The sequence below is a fragment of the Ctenocephalides felis genome, unplaced genomic scaffold (genome assembly GCF_003426905.1).
Source record: "Ctenocephalides felis isolate EL2017-DRISC unplaced genomic scaffold, ASM342690v1 CF-g0.4_SCAFFOLD_01170, whole genome shotgun sequence".
NCBI classification, from domain to species: domain Eukaryota; kingdom Metazoa; phylum Arthropoda; class Insecta; order Siphonaptera; family Pulicidae; genus Ctenocephalides; species Ctenocephalides felis.
The window spans coordinates 82604675-82617014 of record NW_020537324.1 but is presented as its reverse complement, the minus strand read 5'-3'; the positions used below and the strand labels follow the sequence as shown (position 1 = coordinate 82617014).

The 12340-nt window shown below is 27.8% G+C and overlaps 1 protein-coding gene across 1 annotated transcript; it reads right to left on the bottom strand.

The window, feature by feature from the left end:
• Positions 1-864: 864 nt before the first annotated feature.
• LOC113365651 (uncharacterized protein DDB_G0286299-like) lies at positions 865-6977 on the bottom strand. Its single transcript, XM_026607162.1, has 6 exons — positions 6828-6977; positions 4542-4619; positions 4267-4423; positions 3730-4199; positions 3502-3604; positions 865-1054 (listed from the first exon to the last, which is right to left on the bottom strand). Exons 1-6 carry the CDS (start codon positions 6858-6860, stop codon positions 1011-1013), a joined length of 885 nt encoding a protein of 294 aa, XP_026462947.1. The 5' UTR covers positions 6861-6977; the 3' UTR covers positions 865-1010.
• Between the last annotated feature and the right edge of the window lie 5363 nt (positions 6978-12340).

The following is a 12340-nucleotide window of genomic DNA, read 5'->3' as shown; positions in this document are numbered from 1 at the left end:
TATTTATTTTAATCCCATATAATGTCAGTTGGCAGCATATGACGGGTGTAAATATTGCGAGAGCGAACTAAAAGCCTCAAACATGCCATCAACTGCAAAAAAGACCTCACGACTTGAATTGCCCATAGAATGCAGATCAGACTTGTTTATAATCGACCCTTACCGGGTCGACAGAATAATCACAACCCCCAAAAAAATGGAACCGAACATGTACATCGATCAGTGGGCCATCAGACTCCAAAAGAAAAGAAAGGAGAAAGAATGTTGATAAAACACAAATTTATTTTACATGTTAAAAATTCTTATAAAGTAAATACATCATCCAGTTACACACGTATTTATATATCCATATAACTCGACAAAGTAGCTTTACACAATTTGGAAATTGCAATGTGTTAAAACTAATTGTTTTTTAGAACTATATTATATTATATTTTGGGGAATATTAAAGTTACGGACCTACAAAATTAAGACTATGTAATGTATTCTTCTTTAGCCACTGACAAATTTAAATAATAAATCTTGCTTCGATAAGTAATTTGAACTAATATCGATGACTTCCTTTCGTTTTTGAAAACTAAAAACTCTTGTACATATTTGTTACATATCTATATATATATAGTACATACTGCATATATCACCTTTATATAATATATACGCGTTCAGAAAATCTTACATACATAATAAATTATAGACCTATTTGTTGCCATATCCAATAATAATTCAGTTTTGAAAATAATCTCGAAACAGTCTCACATCCGTCGATTTGATATATATTAAATATGTGCTCCCTTCATATACATATATATATAATCAATTAATTGCAGACTATTTATACAAACATATAATTCATTAAGAAATAAAAAAATATAATGATTTAAATATTGCATGATATATAAAACATTTTGTCCAATTGTTTAAAAACTAATAAAAGTAAAAGATGAGCTGCTTGATATCAGGTCGGCTCATTTAAGGGGACTGCTGGGATCTTGTCTTAGAATTGTCTTTACTTATTGTGCCGCCACTGGCTCTGTCCTTGATACCGCTTCTGAAACTGGAGGAAAAAAAAACTTTAATAAATAAACTAAAAAATATGTTATAATAAACTAAGAAACTATTTCATTTTGGTACAAATATTCCAAACATGCTAATTATTTTCCTCAAATAGTTTATACCAGTATTTTCCAAACTATGGGGCACAAGGGGGATGTTCGACTGATTTCAAAAAAAAAAAAAAAATAGTGTTGCCACAATGCTATTATCAAAAATTAACCCAACATTTTTGGAACGATATTAAAAAATAAACAAAAAATAATTCGTTTATACACATATTTTTACATAATATTGCATATTAATTTGTAGTCTGATATTATTAGTTGTTAAAAGTGTAGTAGTTATTGAATTAAATTTATTTATTTATAAATTGTTGAAAAAATTAAGGGAAGCGCAAAAATTCTTTTTATTAGAGCAGGGGGGGCGCGTTGCACAAAAGTTTAGAAACATATGGATTAAATAATTATTTTTATGTATATTTTTAACATAATAGTCCAGTCATTTATTAAGCTTAAATTAGGTAAGAATTTCGGAATTTGAGATACCCACCTATAAGTCTGTAAATACTTGTATATTGACACCCTAAAGTTGTCTCAAAACCTACATATGTTAGGATGTCAATACCATATGTAGGTTTTGAGACAACTTTAGGGTGTCAATTTACAAATATTTACAGACTTACAGCTGGGTATCTCGAATTCCGAGATTCTTACCTAATTTAAGCTTAAATGACTGGACTATAATATTTTACATTAATTTGTAGCCTGATAAATGAATTGTAAGATCAATTGAGTATTTATAAAATTAGATTGTTACAAAAATTAAGGGGGTGCAGAATTATTTTTTCAAAATTACAGAAGGTAGTCATTCGAAAAGATTGGAAACCACTGGTTTAAAAAAAATACGTTTAAGCCAAGAGAACAACAACCTATTTATCTAATCTTCAATGAATTTTTGTAATTTATTATAGAACATTTTTCGTAGGCCTATAATCATTTAAGAATTTTAATTACATCATAAGCTATGCAAAGATTTATTAAAATAATTACAATTAATTACAAAGAAATTTCCTGGCCGTACTATTAAAAACAACTATTGAAAAAAAAAAAGAAAATGGATTTCTAAAATCAATTATTTATAATTGAATTTATAACCTTGCTAATTATAAAGAAACGGCTCAGCTGATCGTCGCACAAATAATTTCTAAAGTTTTATTTATCAAAGTTTTATCAAATAATTTATAAAGTTTTGAAATATTTAAAATCGGTTCAGCAGTTTGTGAGAAAACGTCGAGAGAAAATCAAATTCTGAAATCGTCAATTTTTTAAATTCTTCTCTTTGTATTTTAATAAAACTTAGCTTAGTTATATAGCTCGTAATCAAGAGTACCATCCTAAAATATTATAGGCCTATAAAAAGTGGTTCAAATTATAAAAATTCATCAAGGTTTATTTGGAAGTATTAAGGTGTATATTACATTTTGTATTTTGTTCTGATTACAATTGAAGAAATGTCGTTTTAACTCTTATCATGAATCCAAGGTTGAAAACTTTCAATTAATTTTTGTAATCAAACCGCTTCCCATAGGCCTATAATATTTTACGGTGTTCAGTTTGGCAATAAACCCTATTACCATGAAAGTTTCATCAAAATCCCAAAAGAGTAAACCCGAGGTTCTCCTGGTTAATATATATATATATATATATATATATATATATAAACTAGTGGTGTATGGCATCATGCTTTAAGGTAAATTCCTGGAAAAGTAAATTTTTGAGAAATTTTAAATTGAATCTTTGGAAAAAAGATATATTCTTCTCATAGGGTAAGTTATAGTAATTTAGTTTTTCAGAGAACGAATAATTTAAAAAACATTTTGCTTGAGTAGATGGTGTGCAAAAATTGCTTTCACAGAAAAATTTGTAATTTTTCAAATTTAAAAAAAATGAAAGTTACAAAAACCCCAAATTTTCGAAATTTTTCATCATTCTCAAAAAGAAACTAAATTTTGAAACAATTTTAAAATAATTAGAAAAATAAAATTAACAAAAAATGAACAAGTTTCTTGTAAATATTCAGTTATAAGTTTACAGTATGTATTTATAATAAATACTCTATTTGAAATTATTCAAAACAATTATTGATAATTTCATTCCTCGAATGTTTAATTACGGTACGGGAAGTTCCAGCAATTTGCCTTAAAGCACAATGCCATACACCCCACTACTGAATTAATGCTACTTCAGATATAAGTTTGTTAGTTTAATACAATTACATATATTACAAACTCTAAACAAAAAAAATCTAATTTTCTGGCATTTAGAAACAATATATAAAATGTATTTATTACCACATGCATACAACAAACATACATACATAAATATTTATTAGTATTTATACAAAAACAGATAAAATCTTGTTAGTCATACTAAACAATGCAACACTTGCCTTCAGAAGTCTTTTCTGGTGATTTTTCACAATTGTCTTTCCCCGTACAATTCTCTATTACTTTAGGTACTTCTTCCAAGTCATTGTTTAACATTTCTTTGTCCTGAAAATAAATATACGATAAAATAATTAAAAAAAATTGACCTATATAAAATTAAATATTTATTCATCTATTAGCCATGCAAAAGCCGAAACAATAAGTACAACTAAAAACAAAACCTAGCTCACATTATCTAAAGCTTTTTCAACAGCCGGTGCCACTACTACTGGTTCGACATGCTCTTGCACATTATTCTCTACTACAACATCATTTGTAGTTGTATCATTTGTTGTAACCTCATTTTTAGTAGTAGCCTCCTCCGTTTTGTCTTCTATACTGTCGGTACCGTCTTGTTCGACAACTTCCATTTTTGTCTCTTCTGGTTCTTTTTTATCAGCAGCAGCATCGTCTGTTGATTTTTCTTCTGCTGAATTTTCAACGACTGCTTTTTGTTCCTCTTCAGGTTGATTACTTGATTCGGATTTATCAGTTTCATCAGTTTTTGCGGTTTCTTCTGAAGGTTCTTCTGTTTTATCATTTTGTTCTACTTGGGCCTTGTCTTCGGAGGTGGAATTTAGTGAAGTGTCATTGGATTCGTCTACTTCGTCTTCTTGTTCTGTTGATTCTTGCTTTTCTTCGGCCTCCTCCACCTTTTCACCTGGGGTAAAGGATAGAGGACAATTAATAACTATTATTATTTTCATATTTCATTTCATATTTCTTACTTTTTCTTCCCCTCCCGCGTCCCTTTGTGCCTTTGGGTGCTGGTGTAGATTTTGCCTTTTTCGTGGGAGTTGGGGGCGTAACTGGGGGTGTTGCTGGCGTTTTTAGTGAAGACCTAGTACGCCTTCTGCCTTCAATTTCAGGGGTTCCACCTAGAGACTAGAAACGAAAAACAAAAACTTCATTAGAATGTTATTTTTTTTATGCTGAAGTAGTAATAATAAAACACTTTAATTAGTGCTTTATTATGCTAAAGTATTAATATTTTATCATTTACCTTAATTAGTGCTTCACCCTCTTCTTTCATTCTTTGTAAAGCTCTGTTTCGTCTGCCCGGTTTGCCCTTCGGTGATTCCTGCACAAAAATTAATATAGTCAGAAAAAACTTTATATAAAATATATATGAAATGAATTACTTTTGGTTTTACAAGCATCTTATTACTCATCGTGTAATTTCAGAGAAATCTTTTTAGAGAAAATTAAAGGAAAAACAATAATTTTACAATAGTTTTGTAAAATATTTGACACCTAAATTACATTTAAAAAAACAAAAGCACATTTTTTAGAATTATCACATCACATGCCCCTTGTCAATTCAAAATGCAAATCACAATTATGACAAATAAAATTTTGATTTGGTACCAAAAATCGATTAAGTTGAGAAAAGAATTCTTTTTTCTAATGTTTATTCTAGTTGTAATAAAACAACAAATGTAGATGTAAAAGCTTATCGAGTAGTGATTTATATAAAATATATATATATATATATATATATTTAAGACTAGAAAACAAACGTAACTCAAATAATAATAATAAAATAATCCTTAACTATCCTTTTCCACAATGAATCGTGAGTTTTTTTCATGAATCTTAAATTTTAATTACTTGATGACTTGATATATGCATATTTTAGAATTTATCATCGAACACAAGTTTTGCATTGTGACGATAGTAATGATAGCAAATTTTATTCAAATTAAAAGTATTATATTGTTTTTTTGAAAATTATAACCTAAAAATATGTTCAAATTTAAAGTAACTTATATTGTTAGTAAAAGTACTTAATATTATTAATACAAAACATGTCTGGGTAACCCGACAAACGTTATTTTACATATTTGGGAACTTTTAGAGTATTAATTGTGATAAATGAATAATAATAAATCATTTGTTGGTTTTAAAAAAAGTGTTACAAATTAACCAGTAGAATTTTATACTGTGTACTATTAATATATGCTATACTATACTATTAATATATGCATATTTTAGTATTTATCATCGGACACAAGTTTTGCATTGTGACGAGAGTAATTATAGCTAATTTTATTTAAATTGAAAGGTTTATATGCTTTGTTGGAAAATTATAACCTAAAAATGAGTTGAAATTTTAAGTAACTTATATTATTAGTAAAAATACTTATATTATTAATACAAAGCATGCCTGGGTAACCCGGTAAACATTATTTTACATATTTGGGAACATAGAGTATAAAATGTATGAAATAAATAATAATAAATCATTTGTCGGTTTAAAAAAAAATGTTATAAATTAACCAGTAGAATTTTATAGTGTACTATTAATATATGCATATTTTAGTATTTATCATCGGACACAAGTTTTATAATGTGATTAGAGTAATCATAGTAGATTTTATATATAATTAAGAGAATAATACGGTTTTTTGAAAATTATAACCTAAAAATAAGTTGAAATTTAGAGTAACTTATATTGTTAGTAAAAATCTTATGTTATTAATACAAAACGTGTCTGGGTAACCCGGTAAACGTTATTTTACATATTTGGGAACTTTTGGAGTATAAATTGTATGAAATAAATAATAATAAATCATTAATTGATTATAAAAAAAAGTTACAATTTTTCACAGTGTAGGAAAAACGCATGAGACTAATATTATAAGTTTTTGAATATTTATTTATGTGTAGAAATGTAAACAATACATTTGTACACATATTTTGAAGTTTTGAAAATATTACAAGTACAAAATATATTGTACATATATAAATATGAATCTTAGCAGGTTAGTCCGCACACTTATAAAAAAAACTTTGTTGTTTACTCCAAATAAAATTAACCTGTACCACAAATTATATATTACCATATGTATTACAATTTAAATATTCTCCTAGTTCATTTTTCCTGTTACTGTCAGTAATATTAGTTTCTAAAAAACAACATTGACAATCAACTTGTTTTCCCTCCATTTTAGTTGAAACCGCTCACGAAGTCCCGAACAATCCCAGACCCACGTCTCTTCGTAACTTACAAGAGACGCTCATAAATTCGTACGAGACGTATGTCGAATCTCACTCCCAAACACATTTATTGATAATGGAATTATTGAAGGACATTTAGCTAAAAAAATAGATACCCGTGAAATGCAAATTTATACCAAACCAACATAATTTTCCACGCCTAAAACAATAATAAAATCCTAGTCTTTTCTTTTACGGTCTTTTCCTTTATGTTACCTCAACCCGACTTAAACATGGGGGCATGTGATTGTGTTTTTTGCTGTTTTTCTTAATTTTTACAAACATTTACCGATGTGGCGTTCTCTCCTTTATTGTCGGACATCTCGGCGCGATTTTTGCACACAATAAACACTCACAAGAACACGTAACACTTGCTTTAAAACACTAAATTTTAATTAGAATCCGTTTTGCGAAGCGACCGGTCGGGAACTTGTACGCGGTGTGTGCAGCGTTAGGCGACTTCATAACAAAAATGGCGGACGCGTCGGTCACGTGACGGGCAAGATGGACGACGAGGCGCGAGATTCGAAATTGTAAAAGACACAAGGATTTGAAAGTATATTTATATTTACTTATTAAATACTCAAAATTTTTGGGAATAAACATCGAGGGAAGTGTTTATTTATAGTTATAATGTTTGATCAAAGTCAATTTTGGTAGATAGAGGTTTTTATATAATTTTTCAACTATATTTTACACTAGATGTGTGTTAAAATTTTCAATAAAAAGTATATTACAATAAATTCAATTGATAATGTTAGAAACTATTGCAGATTATTTAATTTTGCATAAATTTACCGAACATATTAGTAATATTTGACAAATAGTTGAAATACACAGTGTATGTCCTAAGGGAGTTATTCTAAACAAACTTTAATTAATTAAATTCCTGTAGGGTAAGTTGTAGTAATCGCAAAAAAATCGACAATGAAAATTTTTGCATAAATTTACGTTTCAAAGGTTTCTGAACATTTGATGTATGTGTGTGTGTGTGTATGTTTGGATACAATTTTTCGTCCACGATTTCGGGCGCACGGATCAACCGATTCAAATGATTCAAAAAACATTCGATTTCTATTGATAGGGAGACGTGCTGATTAGTTTTTGGCAAAGGCAGATTTAGCTGTTTCGGAGATACGGGGCAAAAAGTGCCAAAAACGGTATTCAGTTTTTGAGAGAACGGAGTACCCGATTTGAATGATTCCAAAAACATGTTACTTATATTCGTGATATGAACAATTGGTAAAATTTTCGGTAAGGCAGGTCTAGCGGTTTCGGAGATACAGAGGAAAATGTAAAAAATATTGATATTTTGCGGTCAAAAATGATCATTGGACATATGCACATCAACTTATCAGATATCTTATAGAGATTTTAAAAATGAGTACTAATTTTGTTACTATTTATTTTGGGTTCCGTACCAAGATTTTTAATTATTTAAGTTCGCCTATACGGTTCAAACAAATTTCAAAATTTTCAAAAATATGTATGTAAAAATACATAAATTTTAAATTTACAAATCAGTATATATTCCGTATGCGTTATTTTACTCATAAGATATATATCCTCAGTTGGATTCATTTGGCAGCTCTTTTAACGTAAACATTTTCAAGTGTTTTGGGCGATAAGATGGTATATGAACGAATAAATATACAGTAATATTAATTTTGTCTTTGAAAATGTTTAAAATAATTGTTATTAATCATTGATAAATATTTCTTAATTATTAATTTTTGTGTTCGAATATTTACGGGAAATTCAAGAAATTTGCCTTAAGGCACGATGCTATGCACCACTAGTTTCTAAAATTAAACCACTTTTTGTAGGATTATAATATATCAGGCTGTTTATTAGACTTAAATGGACTTAAATCGCTCTTTAAAGACTTAAGGGGCACAACTAGTGTAACCGCCTAAAAAAAGGTGATTTTTGGAAATTTATATTTCAAAATTTTAGGAATATATTTATACATGTTTTAAGAATACATAGTACAATTTTTGAAGAGAAAAATTAAATATTTAAAGTTAGGCGTTTAAAGATACAATGATCGTTATACTATATACTGTATATATACTCTTTAAATGGTGACTCAAAAACTATTCAAGATATCGATATGAAATTTTGGTATGTTATTTTTAAAGGTATAACCTATCGAAATATGGAAAAATTGAAAATTCGATTTTTTGAAAATTTCACACTAGTTGTGCCCATTAATAAAATAAAATGAAACCTTGCTTAGTTGTTCATTCAATGTAAGCTTATATAAAAGCACTATTGTTTACCATTAAATATTTTACTATCAGCTTCTTTTATTAATATTTCAATTATTACATTTTACAAATTTTCCTCAAATATGACTCCTAACACCTGTGTCAAGATTATTATTTATTAAAAATCCACAACCACGTGCATCTTCTTAAGAAGGTCAATGCACCATGCACCATGCACCATTACTAAGTGTTGCATCTTAGAAGAAGACTTAGAAACAAGTTGTTAGTGCATCTTTTAAATTCCATAAGTTGCTTGGACAACTAATGCAAAAGTAAAAAAATAATTTTGTAATAAATTAATTCTTCATAATCTGACCACAAGTCTGAACAATAGTAATATTCTGGTTATTCTCTTACTTTTGGCCCAAACTGATGACACCTAATTAGTGTTAGAAAAATATATAAACAAGAAATAATGATCATTATAAATGATTCATTAATTTATATTATTAATATTAATAACATCACCACCCCCAGAATTAGAATTTATTGAAGGTTGTTAAGTTTGTATACAAACAAAAGATGTTTTGAGATGGTTTATCTTCCGTGCCTATAGATTGATTTTTAAAACTTCTTCAGGATAACTTAAGGAATATCCTAATTTCATGTTCTTTTGTGAATTTGATACTAATTTAAAAAAAAAGCAACAAATATATTCACTTTTTGTTTGTATTTAGATAAGGTATTATTCACTAAATACTTGTTGATTTAAATATATTTATTTAGTTTGTAAGATTTGTCATATTATAGTAACTTCCAGTGCCATGGCAATGTATTTTTCTATGTAAATAAATTACTTACTATATTAAAATTACTTACTATTGCGGTTACATAATTAGGTAAAAAAAATTGTACCAATATAAATTCAAAACGATCTTAAGAACAGATCCATTATGTTGTATGATCAATAATAATTTAAAAAATAAATAATAATAATATGATTATTTATAGACTGTTATTTAGCAATATATTTTTCTATATCCATATTTGCATAATCAAAAATATAGTAAAAATATTGGACTTTTCAAAATTTGAACATATTGTGGAATGAACGAAAGTAAATTAACTAAAAAAGTAAATTAGTTTGAAAATTAATTTTTTTGTTTTGTACTAAGAATTCGACACCAAAGTTAAATTTAACTCAAATGTTCTGTATTATTTTTTATAACTAATATTATTTCTCACATTATTACAGTTTGAAATTTAACTAGAAACATTATAGCATTTCGTTTCAGCTCATTAGTTAATTACTTATCGATTATATTATTATTGAATTATTATAAATAAACAATTATATATATTACATCATTTCCATTTAGCGATGGTCGTCTGTCGTGCCTTCGATTCTTGATGCAATTTTTTACTTTATTTGTATTTGTGATAAATACGAGATCTGATAGGACGCTTATTCAAACGATAAAATATTTTCTTATATTTCATTTTTTGTTTACCTAATATATATGCTTTTAAAATTGTTAAGATGTATGTATCTAGTTTAAAAAAAGAATTAAACATATTTAATTCATCCTTTCTATAGAAGTAATTTAAATAGGACAAAAATGTTTTCTGTTATTTCTTTCACGTTATCGAACTGTTGGGGATTTCAGGTTTTCTATTAATAAAATTATTTTTATTACCAAATAACAAACTGAGAAGTTTCTTTGTTTGTTATTTGCTAATAAAAATAATTTAATTAATAAATCATTTTAAAGGGTTCAATATAATATATAATTTTGTTAAATAAATGATGTAATATTTTTCCATGGTTCCTTTTTTTTGCTTTTTTGACTAAAGTATGCAGTATATATTTTAAAACAAAATATAATAAAATAGTAGATTTTTCACCAGCTTCTATTTTTTATCCTCTACACCTGTGTATACATATGTGTTCATTGTTTAGCGACCATCATATATTTGTGTGGGACAAAAAAGGTGTTCACCATGTCATTCTCAAAATTCTTAAGCGAATTCTTGAATAAGCTTGCTATCCTATATTACTACAAGCTAAAAGTAACGCCAATTGGATTCAATTATTACTATTTGCTTGATTTTTTCTTGAAATACTTTTAAAAATTTATATTTTGATAACACTATTCGTATCTTAGCAAGGAGCTAAGTTGAAAAGATTGTCTAAGAATAGGTTGAAAATTGGAAGATGATATATCAACATTGACAAAATGATGATGAGAAAATAGATTGAGTAGAGTTAAAGCGAAAAATAACTCTTTTAAATTACAAATTAAATAGCAACATATAAGATTATAAGAAGACTCTCAAGAGGAACAAATAATCTGAGTACGAGGAAAAGGAGGTTTTGAACAAATTGCTTACATACCAAGAAGATAAAAATATAACTCTACTGACGAGCAAAATCAAAATTCAACAAGATAAGAAAAGAGTATTCTATTATCGAGCTGAATAGAAGATAAAAAGAGAACTTACTCAAAAGCAAACTGAAACTTCATGGATCAGAGATGTGGATTCTGAAGAAGGCAACAAGAATTGTCTACCAATATTAAGAAAATTATGTATTGAAAAACAAATTTCCTACCTAAAAAAAACTGATTTGAACAAATATTGAGAAAAGAGAGTCTTCTTCAAGATGCGATTGATGGGAAAATAGAAAAATGAAAAGATAAGAGCCAAGATGGTGGTCTTATATGGGAACAAACTAGTGGGGTGCATGGCATCGTGCCTTGAGGCAAATTGCTAGAACTTCCCGTTCCGTAATTAAATATTCGAGATGTTTATAAGAAATTTTTTTTTTTTTTAAATTGATTTTTTTGATAATTTAGATTTTTTTTCCAAATTTTGAAATTTTTTAGAAGTTTGAAGTTTTTTGGAAATAAAAAAAAATTTCTAGATTTTTTAAGAATTTGTAAATTTTTGAAAATATTCGATTTTTTTTGAAAATTTCGAAATATTCTCAAATTTTTGTAAGAAATATTTGAAATTTTTCAATATTTAGTTTTTTTCTCGAAGCGCGTGAGCGCCCCGTCGCCGTCTAACAGATAAACATTGGTACGGAACCGATAGGAATGTGAAGAAAATTTATACCTTCTGTTAAAATCTCTATAAAATATCAGATAAATTGATGTGCATATGTCTATTGATCATTTTTGACCGCCAAATGGCATTTTTAACTTCCCGTAGGGTAAGTTATAGTAATCGCAAAAAAATCGAAAATGAAAATTTTTATATATCTTTACGTTTCAGAGGTTTCTGAACATTTTGGCATACCTTAGAAAAAATGGATGTATGTGTGTGTGTGTGTGTGTGTGTGTGTGTGTGTGTATGTGTGTGTGTATGTGTGTGTGTATGTGTGTGTGTATGTATGTATGTGTGTGTATGTATGTGCGGATACAAATTTTCGTCGACGATTTCGGGAACACGGATCAACCGATTTGAATAATTCAAAAAACATTCGATCCGTATTGATAAGGAGACGTGCTGATTAGTTTTTGGCAAAGGCAGGTCAAGCCGTTCCGAAGATACGGGGCAAAAAGTTCCGAAAACGGTAACTCAGTTTTTA